The sequence below is a fragment of the Rhinatrema bivittatum genome, chromosome 1 (assembly GCF_901001135.1).
Source record: "Rhinatrema bivittatum chromosome 1, aRhiBiv1.1, whole genome shotgun sequence".
Taxonomy (NCBI): domain Eukaryota; kingdom Metazoa; phylum Chordata; class Amphibia; order Gymnophiona; family Rhinatrematidae; genus Rhinatrema; species Rhinatrema bivittatum.
In genome coordinates, this window is record NC_042615.1 from 512,580,274 (window position 1) to 512,600,371 (window position 20,098).

At 44.1% G+C, this 20,098-nt stretch overlaps 1 protein-coding gene across 1 annotated transcript in view; it reads right to left on the minus strand.

The window, feature by feature from the left end:
- Positions 1-6,410: 6,410 nt before the first annotated feature.
- The window catches only part of SYN1 (synapsin I), a 339,257-nt gene continuing 325,569 nt past the window's right edge, over positions 6,411-20,098 (minus strand). Inside the window, exons 12-13 of the mRNA XM_029611803.1 lie at positions 10,183-11,071; positions 6,411-8,315 (exon numbers count right to left, since the gene is read on the minus strand). Of these exons, the coding sequence (XP_029467663.1) occupies positions 8,180-8,315; positions 10,183-11,071 (1,025 nt within the window). The 3' untranslated portion in view covers positions 6,411-8,179. The remainder of the gene's footprint in view (positions 8,316-10,182; positions 11,072-20,098) is intronic.

Consider the following 20,098-nt stretch of genomic DNA (forward strand, 5'->3'; position numbering starts at 1 on the left):
GTATTCTGCTAGTATATAGTTTCTGTGTAGGAATTTAAAGCAGACTGGTTTGTTCTGCTTTCCTAATAGAAGGTGTTTTAGGGTCTGGTCTATTTGTCTTTTCATAGATAGGGTTGCTCCTGTTTGAGAGCTTGCAATTTGTACTTGGGAATTTTACTATATTGCTGTCATTCAGTTTGCTCAAGGCTGACCAAGAGCCAAACCCACACCTAACACACGTTACAATAGCCCTAGTACCATATGGGTTCAAAGGGTCTTTTTTGCAGGGTTAGTAGGTGGCACCACATAGCAATGCATGTTTTTCTGTACAACAAACTAGTGTCGGCTACAGGGCCCAGCCAGCACCAATTTTATGTACTGGTAGGTGGGGCGGGAGCACCTAGGGATCATTCCTGCACAATTTAGAAATTTTGGATCTGTGAATGGATTACAATAGGTTCGGTGTCTGTGTGTGTGTGTGTCTGTGTGTGTGTGTGTGTGTGTGTCTGTGTGTGTGTGTGTGTCAATTTTTACAGTTTGGATTGCCAGAAGGAGAAAGGCTTTTTTTCAGCAGTGAAAGGGGGCCTGGGGCAAAGCATGAGGCTGGCAATTTCTACAGTGTGTTGGTTATTGGGAAAAATAACAAAAATGTTTTGTTAAAAGAAAACAGAATGGGGGGGGGGGGGGGGGGGGATACAGCAAACTTTGCACAGGAAAGCAAAAATGCTAGTGCTAGCCCTGCTGCTGTAGCTGTTGTTAAGAGTTTGCAAAGGATTGCAATGTCCCTTTATGACCTCCGCAGCTTCTTTTACCTTTGTCTCCAAACAACTTGTCCCCAGAACACTGGGAATCTGCCAGCTTGTCTTGGATGTCTTCACTTAGACCCGATGTGCTGTCTCTTGAGGTACTATCAAAAGAACCATAAACCGATGGATCTTGTTATATGCTTTGTGCATTCTTCTGCTTCTGCTAGGACAGAATTAATCTTGGTTTGATCCCGAAGTTCAGGTTTTTGAGAAGCTTCTTTTATGTTTTTTTGTAAGATGTTATACATACATTGTAAGGACCACATAGGAGAGGAGGATGAACAGAACCAGTAAAAACAAAAAGTTATTCAATTGAAACCCAGAGCAGAAAATACACTTTTATTTATAATGACACATATATGTAGGGACCTTTGTTTTCAGTTGTTGTTTTATTTTTCCCAGGAATTTGAACAGAAACAGAAGAATTTCAGTGGAAAAAATTGATTATTTTCCACTGATTTTGTAATAAACAATGATAAATTCCAGGGAAAAAGAAAATAAAAACTGAAAATGAAGGTCCCTACATATATTATACTATTTGTAGCTGATGAGCTGCAATTCTGAACTGTAAAGTTGCTGTTTGGAACATATTCTTTTCATTAGTATCCAATAACTTAGATTCTTTCCCTGGAAGAGTACTGGAGAAAACTTTAGACTTTTCTGCTCTTTTCAGAGCTGATTCTATAACTAAGGAGTCATGCAGAAGTTAAACTTTTAGTATAACCTGGACATTGTTGAATTCTCTATTTCAAATCTACACATTTTGCTACTGGAGGTATAGAAAGAGTTTTCCAGATGTTTGTCTGAAGGTCTTGTAAGGCCTTACGAACCTGCACAGCCTTTATTTGTTTAGGCAGTCGAATGAATTTTAAAATGCCTTCAATCTCTTCCATTTGTTGTGAGTCCTCATCAAGTTTAAAGGAGATTGACTCATACATCTTCTGAAAAAAACACTGAATGTGACATGTTTTCAGGCAGAGCTGTACTGGTAGGTGGCTCCAGGAAAAAGTCAGAGGGTAACTCAGGAGATTGAGCCAAAGAATGGAGTACAACTCATGAGAAAAAACGGAATCTTCAGAATTGGACAGGTTTTCCATAAGAAGAAAAAGAAGCAGGAGACTTCATGTCTGGATGGTGAATTGTTTGATAAGACATAATGGATGACTGCAACTAAAGTTGTCTAGAAAGCCTTTCCAATACAGACTCTGAAATCTTATCTTAAGGAAAGGTAGATGGTATTTTTGACATATAAGATTTTACAAAACCTGTCCATAATTTTTGCATAAAAATAGCGATATTTTAGAAGAATGAAAGGTGATGTCTTTTTTTAAAGATGAATCAGATTCAGACTAAAATAGAATAGTCCTCATGATTAGTTGAAGAACTATTGTGTCTGCACCGAGATGATGCAGCAGTGCCAATGGTTTTCAGTGCCGTGGGTTTCAGCGCCAAAGAAGAGATGGATTGTACAGACCTTGACCATCCTGGTCTTTCAGTACTGAGTCATGAATATGCCATGGTCTGTGCCAAAGTTTTCTCTTCGTTGTGCTTCTTAATTGCCAGCTCTGCAGGTGAAAGACGCTTTGGCCTTTTTGACTCCAAGTGATGAGCAGAAGAGCTCCTTCCTCTACCCCTCTTAGACTCGGAAACTTTGGATGCTGGTCTCTTGAAATTAGATTTCTCCATATCCAAGGAAGAGAACATCTCAGATTTTAATTTCATATCCTGGAAGATGTGGGCCTGCATGGAAATTCTGCTGCATTGACCACAATCTGAAGTGTCATGCTCCGGACCAAGACATCATAGACATAAGTCTTGGCTCGCCATTTTATGTTTACATTTTGAACAAAGTTTGAATGGCTTCTTACCCGCTCTGGAAGATTTTTCTGACATGATGAAGAGGGAAAAACAAAAGGGAGTCTTTCTAAGAAAATCCTTGCGCACGCCGAGCCCTAGGGGAGCCCCGATGGCTTTCCCCATTCCCTCCGAGGCCGCTCCGAAATCGGAGCGGCCTCGGAGGGAACTTTCCTTCAGCCCCCCACCTTCCCCTCCCTTCCCCTATCTAACCCGCCCCCCAGCCCTACCTAAATCCCCCCCCCCACCTTATTTTATGTTGCGCCTGCCTCTGGGCAGGCGTAGGTTGCGCACGCCAGCCAACGGCCAGCCTGCGATCCCGGGCACAGCGGCAAATGGCCGCTGTACCTGGAAGCTCCGGCCACAAACCCGCCCGCCCGCCCCTTTTTTCGAGGCCCAGGACATAAGCGCATCCCGGGGCTTTACACATGCCGCCGGGCCTTTTGAAAATGGATTTACACGCGTAGACTTTGAAAATCTGCCCCAATATGTTTTTTTGAAGAAAATGTTTTTTTGGATGAAGGTGGTGGTTTCATATATTTAAAGCAAAAGCCACCCAGGCTAAGCTGTATTTGCTTTTAATCATTAATACACCAACCAACCTCCTGAATGTTTATATATCATTGGCAAAATGTGCAAAAATTACCTCTATTCTATTATCATCTATGTATATTTAAAAAATAAACTCATGTTGCGCCCAATAAGGCTTCTTCATTTCCTACCAACCACCATTGCAAAATACTTAGCTGTCAGCTCAGTTCATGTGTAAAACCCCCGACTTGAGCTGGGCCGGATGGCCTTCCTGGGAATACCTCTAGAAGAGAACCTGTGGCTCAACAATTCGGCTTGTTTTTCAAATTCTATTTGTTCCTCCAATATAGAATTTGAAAAACAAGCCGAATTGTTGAGCCACAGGTTCTCTTCTAGAGGTATTCCCAGGAAGGCCATCCGGCCCAGCACAAGTTGGGGGTTTGTTCCTCCAATATAGAATTTGAAAAACAAGCCGAATTGTTGAGCCACAGGTTTTCTTCTAGAGGTTATCCCAGGAAGGCCATCCGGCATGCATATAAGCACGCTAAATATAGCGATCATGATTCTTTGTTAAAGTACAAGCCTAATAACAAGGAAGAACGTTTAGTTTGTGTGTTGCCTTATAGTACATCGACTGGACCAATAATAATGGCCTCGATTAGAAAACATTGGCACATACTGGCTTTGCATAATATCTTTTGGGAAGGTCCGTTGTTGGCCACTAAAAGAGGATGTAATATTAAAGATCATCTAGTCCACTCACAGCATAAAACAATTTGTTCTATTACTGAGGGAGCACATAGCCAATGTGGACAGTGTTCGGTATGTGACTATACTATTGAGGGCACCTCTTGGATTGATCCAGTGACAGGATACATGATTCGGAGAAGGAACAATACGATTGTCTAACAGCGATGGTAATTTATGCAATTATATGCCCGTGTCCGAAAGTGTATTTTGGCTGCACCAGCAGAATGGTCAAATTGAGGATAATGGAATATCGTTTGCATTTAAAAACATTAAATTTGACAGCCCCGTTAGTGGCTCATTGTAGTGATTGCCAGCACACATTTGAGCATATGAAAAGGACTGTTATTGAACATGTTCAAATGACATCAGGGGATGTGGCATCAAAACTCAATTATCGTGAGCAATGCTGGATACATAAGTTGAGGACTGAACAACCGGGTGGGCTGAACGAACAAGTGGATTGAATGTCTCTGATATAATGTTTTCACGGATTGGAAGTCTCTGGTATAACGTCTTCACTGATTGGATCTTCTTGGAAACCCGGGTGACTTTAAAACATTCGAATGAGCTCTTTGGCGTCAGACCGCCATTTGATTTACTTGCTGGTGAGGAGGCGTTGGAGCACCAATGGATTTTTGACAACAAATTTGATCCCAGTGGTTAATAAAAATCTGTTTGGCACAGAAAGGACAACCCTCGAAAAAGAAGCATCTTTGAAACTTGTACAAGTCGGGGGTTTTACACATGAACTGAGCTGACAGCTAAGTATTTTGCAACGGTGGTTGGAAGGAAATGAAGAAGCCTTATTGGGTGCAACATGAGTTTATTTTTTAAGTATACATAGATGATATTAGAATAGAGGTAATTTTTGCACATTTTGCACAATTATATATAAACATTCAGGAGGTTGGTTGGTGTGTTAATGATTAAAAACAAATATAGCTTAGCCTGGGTGGCGTTTGCTTTAAATATATGAAACCACCACCTTCATCCTAAAAACATTTTTCTTCAAAGAAACATATAAAGTATAAAATTTCACATGTGCGTGTGTGTTGAAATTAATTAAATTGATTGTTGGGTTTCACTATTGTTATAATTTTTTTTTATAGCAGCCAAGTTTATGCATGCTATGAACTTATGCATGTATTTTTAGATTGCTGAAATTCCACTGACTCATACATGGGAAATTTATGACAGTAGTCAGGTGGCACCTTATAGACTAACCAATTTATTGAAGCATGAGCTTTCTAGACAATGTCCATTTCATCAGATTCAGAAGTGGACCATGATGAAGTAGACACTGTCCTCGAAAGCTCATGCTTCAATAAATTGGTTAGTCTATAAGGTGCCACCCGACTCCTGTCATTTTTTGCTACACCAGTCAAACACAGCTATCCCTCTGAAGTTTTTTCACAACATACAAAATTTATGTAAATCTTCTCCCCTGAGATAACATAGTGTATTCCAAAATTGCAAGAGTTTCATTTGCTGCCAGTATGACAACCAGTAAATGTTAAGATTATTACTCTCATTTTTAAAGTGTTTAAACAAGAAAGTCTTCAATATCTAATTGATGTACTATCAATGTATACTCCAACATGTGCACTATGTTCAGCCAATAAGCAGTTTCTAATAGTTCCTTATTAAAGACACATGTAAACAAATCTTCTTAGTCGTAGGGTCCACATTGTGGAGTGCTCTCCCCATGGAACTTTGTGAAATCAATGATTATAAATTGGTTCATAAAAAGTTAAAAGCACTATTTTTTCAGAAAGCTTTTTCTTAAGATTCTGATTCAACACTACTTTGAACTTAGGCTTCTTGGCTATAAACATAGCAACTTTGTTTGCCTAGATGATTTTAAAATAGCTTTTTATTTTGTATTGCTATGTTTGTCTAAAATCTAAACTGTTTAATGTTTAGCTTTGTAATATGCCTAGCACGAGGAGTCTTGATATAGGTGGAATATAAAAGTTGTATGCATAAGTCCTGACCAAGCTTTTGAAAAAGTACCTCTTAACCTTCTTTGCGCCCTTCAATCCTCTCCCCATATCTGTTCTTCTGATGTTAGAGTCCCCATCAAAACAAGGTTCCTCCTCTTCTGGGATCTCCTGCGACTGTTTGAGTTTTCTTTTATTGTGAGCCTCTGCCTTCTCTCTCTCTAGTACAGATACCTCCGTGGGATTTTACGTGTAACACCACAAAGGAACTGTGTAGTGCTATTGTTTGCGGGATGTGGGTCGAACCCCACCATAATCCTCTTGGCTCTTTTTTTTTTGGGGGGGGGGGGGGGGGAGGTCCTCTTTAAGAATGGGGGCAGTGGGGAATTCTTTTAAAATCTGACCATCAATCCTGCTTCGATCTGAGCAATCTCCATTTCTGTGTTCCTCGGTTTTAAACCCCGACTTTGCCACTGTATTTCTGCTGTATTCCCTGAGTAGAAAACCTTTAAAGAACAGATTCAGAACACAAAAAACACCACAGTCCAGGTTGGCAGAACTGAATCAATAATTTATTTTCTGAGCATACAATAATTGTATTTTGAAAGAATTCCATATATTTTTTTATATTTTTAGATATCTGACACGCGCCCACACACATACACACATACAGTCACAATAAAAGAATGCATATTTCATTAATCCTCTCTTACAGTGATTCGTGCTGTATCGTTTGAATAGATGTTTACAATATATAATTTTTTTTTAGCATTTTCTTTTGCCGGCTACACACTTCACCATCACAATTCGTGACTCACAAAAAAAAACTTTCAGCACAACGGGTACGTACACGAACAGGCATGCCGGGACAACAGGTTACAGAAACTAGCATGTAAGAGCGATGCCACTCTTGGGGGTACGACACAATAGGAGGCGAAGAGTTGGGAAAGCTGGTGGGGGGGACATTTGTTCTTGTGCGTGGATGGGATAGGAGAAGAACATGATAATAGGCAAGGTTGCATGTCTTAAAACTTGGGTTGGGTTTATGCATATATAAGTGTGCTGTGATGTCTCTTCTCTTCATGGTTCCAGTCGATGACGGTGGGGAGGAGAGTGAGGGATGGGTTAAGGGGAGAAGGGGGAATTGGAATGGATAAGCAGACAGAGTTCAGCAGTAGTCCTGTGATTTGCAAACGAGGCCCCTTTAGTGATATTAAAAGGCTAGTTCCCCCTTGCAGCCTGCACGATGAGAGGAAGAGAGGCCAACCAGCTGATACCTTCAATTGTAGGGTTTCACTATTGCCACTTCCACAGGCAGTTTAATACCCCCATGATCATATCATTGTCTCTCCACCCTCCTATCCTAGCCTCATGGATTATCCCCAGCCTTGAAGGAAGGTCACCAGCCAGCTGGACCTTCCACCCAAGGAGGAGCTACCTCCATTTCTGGGGAGTGGGATGAAGTAGCACCCTCAAACCTCCTCTCCACGTGCCATGGAGCATCACTGAGGCAAAGCAGACCACCGATATAGAGTTTCTAAAACCAAATTATTTAGTTAAGTCAGTGGTTTATAGAATGATTCCACCTAATTGATGCATCCTAAGTGGATGGCAACATGGTGTGTACTTTCAATGTCAGTTTCTCTCTGCAGCAAGTGTACAAAAAGTCTTTTTTTTTTTTTTGGTTTGCTTCCAAAGCAGTAAACAGCCTCATATAGGCATTACTCAGACAGCCTCAGTTTTCTTTTTAAAAAAGATTTGCAATTGTGTGGGCAGATTGGAGGTTCCTAAGGGCCAATAATTCCCAGTTGGCATCGCCCCACTCTCAGCTTGAGCCTGGTTTATAATACAAGAATATGGTATATGCCAGGAGGTGGTTTCTTCCTAGTATAAGAAGGTAGGCTCTGCTTTGCCATCCCTGCATAGATCATACACGAGTGTCTCCCGCTCCATTAACTTACTAGTAATGGGCTGGGGTTTGTATGAAAGGTGTTAACCCCGCCCCCAAGTGTAGACAGCCTGTTTCTGATAGTGCCACCTCATCTCCTGTCGCAGTCTGAGAGCTGTAGGTTTTATTTTTTACAAGTGCACAAAACCCATCATATGTGTGAGGTGAAAGTTTAAAAGATAGTGTTAGGTGGACATGGGGGGTCTTCATTCTCCCACCCCTCCTCACTCCCTAAAGGGGACGGCCTCCACTGCTGCAACTTTAAGAAAACACTTGAGGGGTGCTCTTTGCATGTCCACGGTACTTCAGTGCAAGAGGGAGGGAGGGGGAGGAAGGCTTTGCAGGGAAGAAGAGGATCTTCAAGTCCCCTTTCAGTCAGAGAAGAGGCTGGCAAAGGACTTCCGCAGGTTCCGGATCGTCTCCGCCTTCACTTCCTCTTGGCTAGCACTTGCCCGGGGTGGGGTAGTTTCTGGAATTTTGAAGGCATTGGTGAGAGACTGTGATTTGCTGAAGGAAGATAATTTAAAAGAGAAGGGGGGTAGGGAGGTGGATAGTGAGGAAGGACCAGGGGGAGAGAGAGAGAGGTGAAGAGAGGATGATGGGAGGAAGAAAAAGAGCCTGTTAAGTCATGCACTGTGAAAAGGAAGTTTAGCCAGTGGGGCAGCTTTCGTGTCTAATCCCAGGCACCCAGAGGAGGGGGGCAATGAATATGGTGGGACAGTATGGGTAGGGAAATGACTTATCGGGTTTAAAGAGAGCAAGATCTCCTACTTTCTCAGCCAGGGAAGCTTCTTTATTTCAGAGGGAGAAGGTGTGAAACTAGAAGGTTGCAGGTTCAAATCCCAAAGCGCCTATCCCCTCCCATTCTATTCGGTGCCCCCCTGCTCCAGGAAGGAGGAAAGCTGGCTGTTTCACTGTTCCATACAACCACACACAGAGCAGAAAGATCAACCCATAGCAGAGAAATACGAGAAGTCAGAAACCATGCCATCAGCAATCAAAGGTCAGGAGCATGCAAAGAGACTCCCATCAGGTGCCAAAGCAGAGAGGGTGAAAACTCAACCATTCGTGTTCAGGCTTGGCTACCTCCAAACTCAGTGGCTAGTACTGAGCAGCTGAAAACTCAGCAAAGCACCTCTTTCACACAGTTTTGGTTCCCACACTGACTACATAAGCAAGACTAGATTTGCAGTTATACTTCTGTCAGTTTGTATGATAAAATAAAAATGTCAGCATGTTCAGCATGTTTACTAGGGATTAAAGTCAGGATTGCCCCCAAAGATCTCTGATGGGTCAGTGCGTCTGGTATTCCCCTAGTTAACTGATGTCCATATTTGAAAAAATGACAATCTGCTGCCTCCCAACTTGTAACATCACCTTTCCACCATACCAAGTTGCTGTATAGAATGCCCCCGGGCAAAAGAGTTAATGCCACCTCTTTCAAGGTCTTGCCTTAAATAAGAAGCCTCCTGTAGGGATCTCTTTTCTTACCCATTGAGTTTGGAGTGCCATCAGGGGGATCTTGCTCCATCTGTCTAAGGCTCTTCAGGAGAGGAGCGTACGGTAGGGACCCCCCTCACGCAGAGCCTTGGAATCCTGTATGGAGTCAGGGAGGCACTGGAATGTCTGGGACTGGTGATGAACATGCTGAGTTCTGTTAATGTACACATCAATTACTTTGGATCAGGGGTGAGCAAAATATAAGCCAATTTCAGGGACTTTGAAAGTTTGCTAAGTTTTAGCTCTATTATGATTTATTAGGGGCAAGTCCAGATTCTATTATGGTTCTTTGTGGGTGTTGTGAGTCTTGGTTATTTGGGGGTGATGTGAGCCTGGGCCTTATCTTGGTTGGCTGTTTGGAGATGTTGTGAGTCCTGTTCCTGTCTTGGTTGGGTTATTTGGGGCTCTTGTGAGTCCTGGTCCTATCTTTCTAAGTTAAGAGATTCCTAAAATGATTCCATCTCCTGCACTGAGTTCTTGGAGTAAGCTATTAGTACCAACCATGAGAAGACCGGCCCTGGTGCTGATAGCTTTGGGAGCAAAGAGAAGAGGAAGGATACATTTGTGCAGGGACCCAACCTGGAATTGGCAATTAATGATAAGTCTGCTGGAAGCCCTATGCTCTTGAAGTCCTAATGCTCCATGGCCATCTTTGTTTCTACTCTTAAGATAAACAGCAGTCATGATTGATCTTCCTTCCGTATCTCTCTAATCTTCCTGCTTTTGCACCCTTAGAGCCCAATTGTGAAGGATAAACTCCCACTGCAGTAGAGGAGCCAGGCCTGACTGTTGCTCTAGGAAAGGAAGCAATCAGTCATTCCAGTGTTCACAGGCAGTACCATGCAGTTGAGGAATAGAAGGAGAATCCTCTTACTTTAGCTGTGGATGTGGTGGTGGCAGGTCCTGGCTTGGTTTCTGGGCTACCTGTGGTTTCTGCTGGATTGGAGGCCGGTTCTGCTGCTGCTGTTGTCCTGGTCCCACTGGTCCCTGCCCTTGGGTGCTGGGCCGTGGCTGTTGTGTAGTTGGTGGCATTGGCCTCTGCTGTGGGCCTGGTGGGGCTCCAGGCCCCTGCTGGCGCTGCTGAAGTGGTGACTGAGGTCCAGGGCCTGGCTGGCGCTGCTGGGTCTGAGGTGGGGGTCCTCCTTGGCCTGGTTGGCGAGGGAGTGAAGCTTGCTGGCTCCCAGGGCCAGTTGGCTTCTGCTGAGGGCCAGGTGGCCCCCCAGGACCTGCTTGTCTCTGCTGAGGGCCTGGAGGTCCACTGGCCCCAGGGGGTCGTTGCTGTGGAGAAGGTGCTCCCCCAGGCTTCTGCTGCTGTTGGGGTGCCACTCCTGGCTGCCTCTGCTGCTGTTGGGTACCCATTCCTGGATGCTTCTGCTGCTGTGGAGAGTGGTGAGGTGGGGACCCCTGCTGCCAGTGCAGTGGTGGAGACTGCTGCTGCTGCTGCCCTCCACTGGGGCTGCTCTGCCTCTGGGGCTGGGGGGACTGAGGGCCTGAGGGAGGCCCTTGCTGTCTGGGCTGATGCTGTGGTGGTTGCTGAGCACCGGGTCCCGGTTGGCGCTGCTGAGGTGGCCCCATTTGACGTTGCTGTTGCTGTTGTGGAGGTGGTTGCTGGGTTGTAGGGCTGGGCAAGCGTTGCTGTTGTAATGCTGCTGCAGGCTGAGGACTAAGGCCCTGGAGCTGCTGGCCCTGTGGAGGAGGTCTTTGTTGGGATGGAGGGCCTTGGCGCTGAGATGGGGGTGCTTGAAGTGGCTGCTGGGGGCCACCTGTAAAAGGAACAGTAGGAGATCCAATGAACACTACAAAATATTAGCCCTAGTAAACGATATCATTTAACCGCAATACACTATCTTACAACTTCTTCCCATTTTTCTGCTCCCATCAAGTCTAAAGAATCATCAATCAGTGTGAAGCATTTTCATTACTTAGAGAAACTTTTTTTTTTTTTCTTTTTTAGTCTGGTAGTTTCCACCTACTCCATGGAGCACCCATCCATATTGGGCAATAGGACTACAAGACTTCATTTGTAACTATCTGGGGTATCTTTTTCCCTATTTTAACGCCACACTTTGCTCAATAATTGCAGCAACCATCCTTGGTCAGGGACCACAAATTACAGCGCTCTTAGGATCTCAGTAGTTATACATCTTAAGTCTTGCCAGTGATAACACTGGTGAGCAATGGCCGAACTCCCTCCCTTGCAGGAGCTGTGAAATCTATCTCCACAGCACCCCAGCCCTGGCCAGCCTAGGGTACAGAAAAATCTGATCTGGAAATTGAGCCCAGATGCTTTGCATGGCAGCACACAGCAGTGCCACCGAACCATCAGGTTGGCCTCAGAGAAACTTTTCAGTAAGGGAAAGAAGGCATCTGATGTATGAATCACTGTAACTGAACTCTCAATATAAGGAGAGTGGCTGTAAAGCAAAGTTTTCTGAAGACAGAGGATCGCCAGTCACAAAAGTGGATCACCTGATCACATGTGCCTTGAGTGGAATGTCTTTCCATAGCTTTTGGTAAAGGCTAGACGTCTTTAATGAGCATCTATGGGACTTCTCAGATGGTGAGAGCCCCCATGGATGCCTCAGTTTCCATTTAGTCAAGCTAATGAAGAGATAGAGAGCTGCTCCAAAAGGGAAAATGGGTGGGTTTGTGTGAGAGGTGATCTGCTGTCTTCAGCGAAGACCTGTTACAGGTGTGCAATTTCACTTTCTCTGAAGACAAGCAGATCATCCAGTAACAGAAGTGAGACTCCCTAGCTACTGTATTTATTATTTCAACTTATTATGAATCATTCTTGCACAGAGTGATGAAGAACAAACTTATCAATAAAACAAGCATCTTAAAAACAATACAAAAACTCCATAAAAACAATAAAAGCATACATCATCATATAAGCAATAGAAAATAAATATCCCACAAACCTATTAAAAAAGGTAAGACCCAAAAATAACAATTCAAAACATGGAGAAACAAAACACAAAAACCAATAACAGGCGAAAAATCTTTTAGTCTGGGGATACACCATTTTTTGTTGTTTTTTTTTTCCATGAGCAACACTTTGGAGAAGATAAGCCAAAACCATAAAAATGATCCAAAAATGGGAGAAATTTGCACTGTACCTTTCAAACAGGCCTTGAAAATAGACAGTCCAAACCTTGAACCCCACCAAAAGGCTGTATCAAGACAATAATGAGATGTGACTGTTTGGACTGAGCTCTGTCTTATGGCCTTGCAAATCAGAAGGAGATTGGCTATTGATGTCATCATGGCCCTTATATGATGGGCCTTGGCATGCCTTTCCAAGGTCAAGACTGCCCAAGTATAACTATGGGAGAGAACATTTGTAATCAAACTGGAACTGATAAATTTGTCGTTGTATGGTCTTGCCTGTCAGGGCCAAAAAAATCCAAGATGGATGGACTTTCTAAAGGCTTTAACCTGTTCCAGAAAGAAGCAGAGAGACGATTCACCCTTATGCATGAGGCTTAGGGAAAAATGTTGGCAGGACAACTGACTGAGAAAATCCAACACCATCTTAGCAGGAACCTAGCATGCATTGAGCAGCACCCTATCTTGAGGTATGAAGCTCACAGCCATCAAAGTCCATGGGTGTTAATAGCCATAGCAAAGACTCTTGATGCCATTTTGAAAATATCATAGGGTATGTGAGCTAGATGTTTCTTCTTCTCTTTCACAAGAAGAGTCTGAAATTCATCCTCCTTCTTTTGAGAAAGTTGTAGAAGGAATTTCTTGACCTCTCCCCTAAACAGTATACAGAGTATTTAAAAAAATAAATGTCTTTGATATTCAGCCATATAGATTTGATAGGATGCAGGACTTAAGCATGATATTCTAATAGCTTTGACTGCCAACAAGGTCTAGAGTTTTATCTTTTGCCTAAGAGGTATGTTTTAGCCTTCTTTACCATTCTGACAGCAGATTTGACAACTACACTGGTAGAGAGGCAACTGGACCTTGTTGAATCCAGGAGCTGCCTCAACACATTAATTCATGTCTGCTTTCTTACCAAGAGGAGATACAGATTGAGAGGTTTCCATATTCTGTAAGAGACAGTGGACAGGTATTGCCACCAACTCCTTAAGGACATTGAGATATCTGAGTCCAAGCACGAGAACCCTAAATTATCCTACAACATTTAAATCGGAAGGAACGGCCTTAGCCATTATCTGAACAAATCTTGGAAGGAAAGATCCCTAAATGTAGAATGGTTTGCTATCATGGTGGACAGGGCTGCAAAGAGACATCTGGAGAATAATCCTCATCAGAACTACTCTCATAAGAAAACTAAAGTTCAGAGTCCAACAATCCTTGGAATTTGAGTCCCCTATATAGAAAAGTAAACAAATTTGCATACCTGTCACAGGTGTTCTCCATGGAGAGCAGAATATACAGCCACACAAAATGAGTGATGTCATCCAATGGTGCTGATTCAGTCTGTTTTCTCCTCTAGCCCAGAAACTTCTGGATTTTATTCTGGGCATGCACAGGACTTCCCATGCTAGTGTCACATGACCTCTGTCATTCTATTTCCAAGCTTATAGCTCAACTTCTCGGGAAGAAGGGAGGGATTGTATGGTGGTAAGTTCTGCTGTCCATGGAGAACAGCTGTCACAGGTATGCAACTTTGCCTTCTTCATGGAAAAGCATCACATTACAGCCACATAAGATGGGACTCCTCAGTTAAGGATTGCAATATCAGATGCTCCTTTGTTATTACTTTGGTTTTCTTCTTCCTTTCTTTTTTTGCAACTCATGTTGGAAGTTGTAGAATCAACATAAAATGTTACTGAGAACACATTGCCCAAATTTGCTATCTGTATGTGACTTTTGTTCTCTAAACCAGTGTTTCCCAACCAGTGTGCCATGGCTCATTGGTGTGCCTTCAGACCTGATCCTGTGCCATGGAAAAGTCAGATCCAGGCCAGCACTTGGCTCTGCTCTTAGTACTTCACAGAGAGAAGCAACACCAGCAGTGGCTCTTAAATATGTAGCAGCTCCTTTTTCTGAACCTATGTAGACACGCATGCCACTTCTTCAAAGTTACAGCAAGAGCCCTGGGTTGTGATAATTAATGGGTAGCATGCAGGGTCTGGATAGCTGAGATCCAAATTGTGCAGCACACACATTGCACACAGCACCTCTTCATCTTTCTCCTCTTGAGCTGCCTCCTTTGAGTTCTTCCTGCTTCTGTCTATCCCCAAACTGAGTGAGATGGAGAAATCACTGGAAGTGACTCACTTTGAGTATTGACAGCAGCAGAAGTGGAAGAGTTCTGGAAGCCAAGAAAGCATACCAAGCCAGGTTTTCCACACCACACCAACTTCTCCATTCTCCATTGTGATGAACTTATGTGAGTTTAACATTTTGAAGAGTAGTGGGGCTTTCAATGCTTCTGTACCTCTTCTTTTGGTCATAATAGTCCTCTCTACGCCCGCATTGCCTGCTCTGTGAAGATTGGTGTGCCACATAACATTTTTGTTAACATAGGTGTGCCTTGGACTTGAAAAGGGAGGGAAACACTGCTCTAAACAACAGTGTTTTAGAAAAGTGTGTATTGACAACCATGTTGCAGCTTTGCACACATTTGAACTGATGATAAATTAAGGTGATGGATTAAGGTGAGCTAAAACTGAGATGACTGCCAGCAGGTGATGCACCTTTATGTTCTGTGGACTTTGTCCAAGTTTTGAATTGTAAATATGTGCTATGCAGCTGGTTAGCCATTTCGATAGGGTTTGTTCAGTGACTTCTGTTCCTTGCTTGTTGCAGTCGAAAGATATGAACAGCTGTTTGGATTTTCTTAAAGGTGTAGATCTGTCCAGGTAGAACAAGAGCATTCTTCAACAGCTGAAAGTATGCAGAGCCTGAGCAATAGGTGAAGCTTTGGGAATAACGTAGACAGAACAATAGTGATAAATTTGAGAAGAACCTAAGATGAGTTTGTAATACCATGTGATTTATTAATATCTGCATGTATGGTGATAGGTATGAGGGCTAGAGATGTGAATCGTGTCCTCGATCGTCTTAACGATCGATTTCGGCTGGGAGGGGGAGGGAATCGTACTGTTGCCGTTTGGGTGTGTAAAGTATCGTGAAAATCGTTAAAATCGTGAGCCGGCACACTAAAACCCCCTAAAACCCACCCCCGACCCTTTAAATTAAATCCCCCACCCTCCCGAACCCCCCCCCCAAATGCCTTAAATTACCTGGGGGTCCAGCGGCACACTAAAACACGGCACACTAAAACCCCCTAAAACCCACCCCGACCCTTTAAATTAAATCCCCCACCCTCCCGAACCCCCCCCCAAATGCCTTAAATTACCTGGGGGTCCGTAGCCTTCAATTACCTCCGTAGCGGCGGTCCGTAGCTAAATCGGGGGAAGGGGGAGAGCAGGAAAAGCGGCACACTAAATCGTGTAGTCTTCAGCCGGCGCCATTTTGCAAAATGGCCGCCGCAAAATGGCGGCGGCCATAGACCAAAACGATTCGACGCAGGAGGTCGTTCCGGACCCCCGCTGGACTTTTGGCAAGTCTTGTGGGGGTCAGGAGGCCCCCCCAAGCTGGCCAAAAGTTCCTGGGGGTCCAGCGGGGGTCCGGGAGCGATTTCCTGCCACGAATCGTTTTCCGTACGGAAAATGGCGCCGGCAGGAGATTGACTGCAGGAGGTCGTTCAGCGAGGGTTCCGGACCCCCGCTGAACGACCTCCTGCAGTCGATCTCCTGCCGGCACCATTTTCCGTACGGAAAACGATTCGTGGCAGGAAATCGCTCCCGGACCCCCGCTGGACCCCCAGGAACTTTTGGCCAGCTTGGGGGGGCCTCCTGACCCCCACAAGACTTGCCAAAAGTCCAGCGGGGGTCCGGAACGACCTCCTGCGTCGAATCGTTTTGGTCTATGGCCGCCGCCATTTTGCGGCGGCCATTTTGCAAAATGGCGCCGGCTGAAGACTACACGATTTAGTGTGCCGCTTTTCCTGCTCTCCCCCCTCCCCCGATTTAGCTACGGACCGCCGCTACGGAGGTAATTTAAGGCTACGGACCCCCAGGTAATTTAAGGCATTTGGGGGGGGGGGGTCGGGAGGGTGGGGGATTTAATTTAAAGGGTCGGGGTGGGTTTTAGGGGTTTTAGTGTGCCGTGTTTTAGTGTGCCGTGTTTTAGTGTGCCGCTGGACCCCCAGGTAATTTAAGGTATTTGGGGGGGGTTCGGGAGGGTGGGGGATTTAATTTAAAGGGTCGGGGGTGGGTTTTAGGGGGTTTTAGTGTGCCGGTTTTCCTGCCCTCCCCCTTCCCCCGATTTACGATTTTTTGACGATAAATCGGGGGAATTGGTATTGTATCGTGGCCCTAACGATTTTTGATGATTTAAAATATATCGGACGATATTTTAAATCGTCAAAAAACGATTCACATCCCTAATGAGGGCTTGATGTTCGCTTAGTCTTCTTGCTGATGTAACAGCAATGAGGAAAAGAGTTTTCCATATTACGTATTTCAGGTCTATTCATGCAATAGCTTCATAAGGAGATAACATTAATTTTGGAAGGACTAGGTTGAGGTTCCATTGAAGTGGAGGGAGTCTAATTGGAGGGTGCAAATTATGGAGGCCTTTCATGAACTTTGCTACGATTGCCTTGTGGTAGTCCCTGTTCTTGATGATAAGCTGCAATATCACTAAGTGGGCCCATACAGAGTTATATTTTAAACCAGATTTTACAAGATTGGTACTTCACCTTTAAACTAATATGTCTGATGTGTTTTACACATTTGGTAAATCTTATCTATTTGTAATTATAGGACCTTCTCGTGGATGGTCGTCTTGCAGCTAGGAGGAAGTTAAAGTTTGCTGATTAAATTACCTTCAACATCCAAGCAGCCAATGCCAATGAGCACAGGTTGGGATGGAGGAGGGAACCTCTGTATTGCATTAGGAAATTTGGAATTATGGGGAATTTATTGGTTGAGCTATTGCTAGTCTGTGTAAACAGGGAAATCAACTCTGCTATGGTCAAAATGGAACTGTGATGATAATTTCTCCTTTATCTCTTCACAATTTCAAAATGGTCTTTGCTATTAATATTGTTAGGAAAGCTTACAGTAGATTTTGGCTCCATGAGATTTTGAACGCGTCGATTACCAGTGGATGGTTGGTTGGTCTCTTGCAGCAAAATATTTGTAACTTCTTGTTGAAAGGGGAAGCAAAGAAATCTATGGCTGGCGATCCCCACAGAAAAAACAGATGTTGGAGAACTTGATTGTTGATTGTCTATTTGTGCAGCTGAAGTTGACAGGTTAACAAGGAAATTGTGTTTGCCTGGGAGATAGATGACTGAGATGTGCATATTCCTTTTTATGGTCAGTTAATTAATTAATTAATTAATTAATTATTTAAAAGCATTTATATACCGCTATTTGGATACAACCATCATAACGGTTTACAATTTTACAAATATTAAACTAATAAACGACATCTCCAATGACTATATTTCTACTCTTACTTTCTTAAAGTTTTAAAAAAATAAATTACAGAATAAAATAAAAACATACATGCATTCATTCAACCATTCATATCATTACTTAATGTTTACTGTTTGCTTATCCCAAATTTGAATGGCTTCATAGTGAAGCTGGTACAAGCCTGTTCCTCCTTGTTTGTTAGGTAAAACTCTGCAACTTGGTTGTCCATTTGAATTTGGACTGATTTGTTTTCCCAAATGGTTTTGGGAAGCCTGGAGGCCATTGAAAATTGCTCTCAATTCCAAAATGTTGATACGTAGAGATGATTCTTGCATTGCCCATAGACCTTGAGTACATAATGATCTAATATGTGCTTTCCAATGGTGGTTGAAACATAGAAACATAGAAATGACGGCAGAAGAAGACCAAACGGCCCATCTAGTCTGCCCAGCAAGCTACGCACTTTATCCATTTTTTTTCCCTTTTTCTCTCTCCCACCTGTTACTATTGGCTTCCATTTCCCTCCAGCCCTAATTCCCCTCCACCCCACCACCAATTTAGAGAGCAGCGCCATATCTGCATCTAAGTGAACATCCAGCTCAATTAGGGGTAGCAATTAGTTGGAAGCATCGGTGATTAAGATTGGTTGTATTCGTGGAGGATGTATAGGTTTTGTTGCGTCAGTGTATCCTTGAGCTGAGATGGAGCTGGCGCAACCTGCAGGGAGGAGCCCTGCAAGTCCCCAAGGCTGGAAGGTGGAGCTGGCTGGAGCAGAGGCCCAACTGTAGCTTCACCAATACCAGCCCTTGTTCCCCTTAGGTTGAGCCCTTGGGTGCCAGGGTCAGCTGGACTTAGGCGCAGACTCTGTGGAGGTGAAGATCCATCATATAGAAGATGTTGCAAGCCAGCACAGTGGAGAAGCGGAGTTGGTACAAGCAGTAGTCGGGACAGGCGGCGGTCAAAGTAGACAGATTCAGGCTGTGGTCAATGGCGGGCAGAGTTCACTTAGTGTCATGGTTCAGGGAGTGGTCAGAGTAGGCAGAGTTTGAGCAGTAATGATAAGCAGGCAGTGGTCTGGTGCAGGCGAAGGTCAAGTCCAATCCGAGGTCAAGCTAGAAGTACAATCCAAGTCAAAGCCAGAAGTCCAATATGAAGTCAAAGCCAGAAGTCCAATCCAATGGGATGAGGAGGAGGATGAGGTACCACAGGAGCAGGACAAGACGCTGAAGACAGATGAAGGGAAGATTGACCATGAAGACAAAAACTCAGAAGACAAACCAGACTGCCAAGGAACCAGGAACAGGGCATACAGCAGAAGCAGGAACCAAGAAGGAAAGATCACGAAACAGGAATCAGGAATGCAGAGGCAAAGCACTATTCCAAGGGAGTCGACCTATTGCTGAGGCAAGGAGCAAGTGCAGCAGTGGCCTTAAAATAGTCCTCCAGTGGTGATGTCATCAATAGGCTCCATTTGCCTGTTTGCACCACTGGCCCTATATGAAAGGGCAAAGACAGGCATGCAAGCCTAGGGAGGGCCTGGACTAACCTTGGCGTTGGAAGCTGACTGAGCGCAGCAGCCAGCCTCGGGCAAGGAGGAGGCAGCAATGGCTCCCAGACAGAGTGGCAGAAGCAGTGTGGCGATTGGCCGCGCCTCCCTTTGGGGTTCTTCCCTGGCATCTGGCAGTGTCGGCACGAGGCTCAGGGAGAGGGAGATAGCATTCCTGCCACGGGCAGTGACATGAGCTAGAGGATGGCCTTCATTGCGCCAGGATGTGGCACATTTGTTTGAGCTGAGCCAGAGGTGAGACCGGTGGTCCATGGGGAAAGCCTGCAGAACACTGATCATAACAGGTGTCCCTCTCTGTAGGTTTTTCAAATTTTGCCACGATCTGAAAGTTTAGAAGTATATGTGTTATTGGTATCTTGTAATGAAGCATCTGAGTTTCCTGGTCCCAATGTGATTTGAGATGCCATTAAGCTTGTCTCATTTCAAGCTTTGCTAGATGTGCAACCTGTATCATGGAGTCCACGTGTTCCAGGATTTTCATGTATTTTCATGCAGTGATGCTGTGAACTCCTGCTAAGACACCTATGAGTGTCTTTAGCTTCTTTGCTCTCTGTGAAATTAAATATGCTTTGCCTTTTCTCATATCTAGTTTTGTGCCTATGAACTCCATGTGTTGTTTTGGTTCTAGAGAAGACTTTTGAAGGTTGATGATGAACCGAGGATATGCATGAACACAACTACATGCTTTATGTAAGTTAGAGAGCTTTCATAGGAGGTATTCGATATTAGCCATTCATCAAGGTATAGAA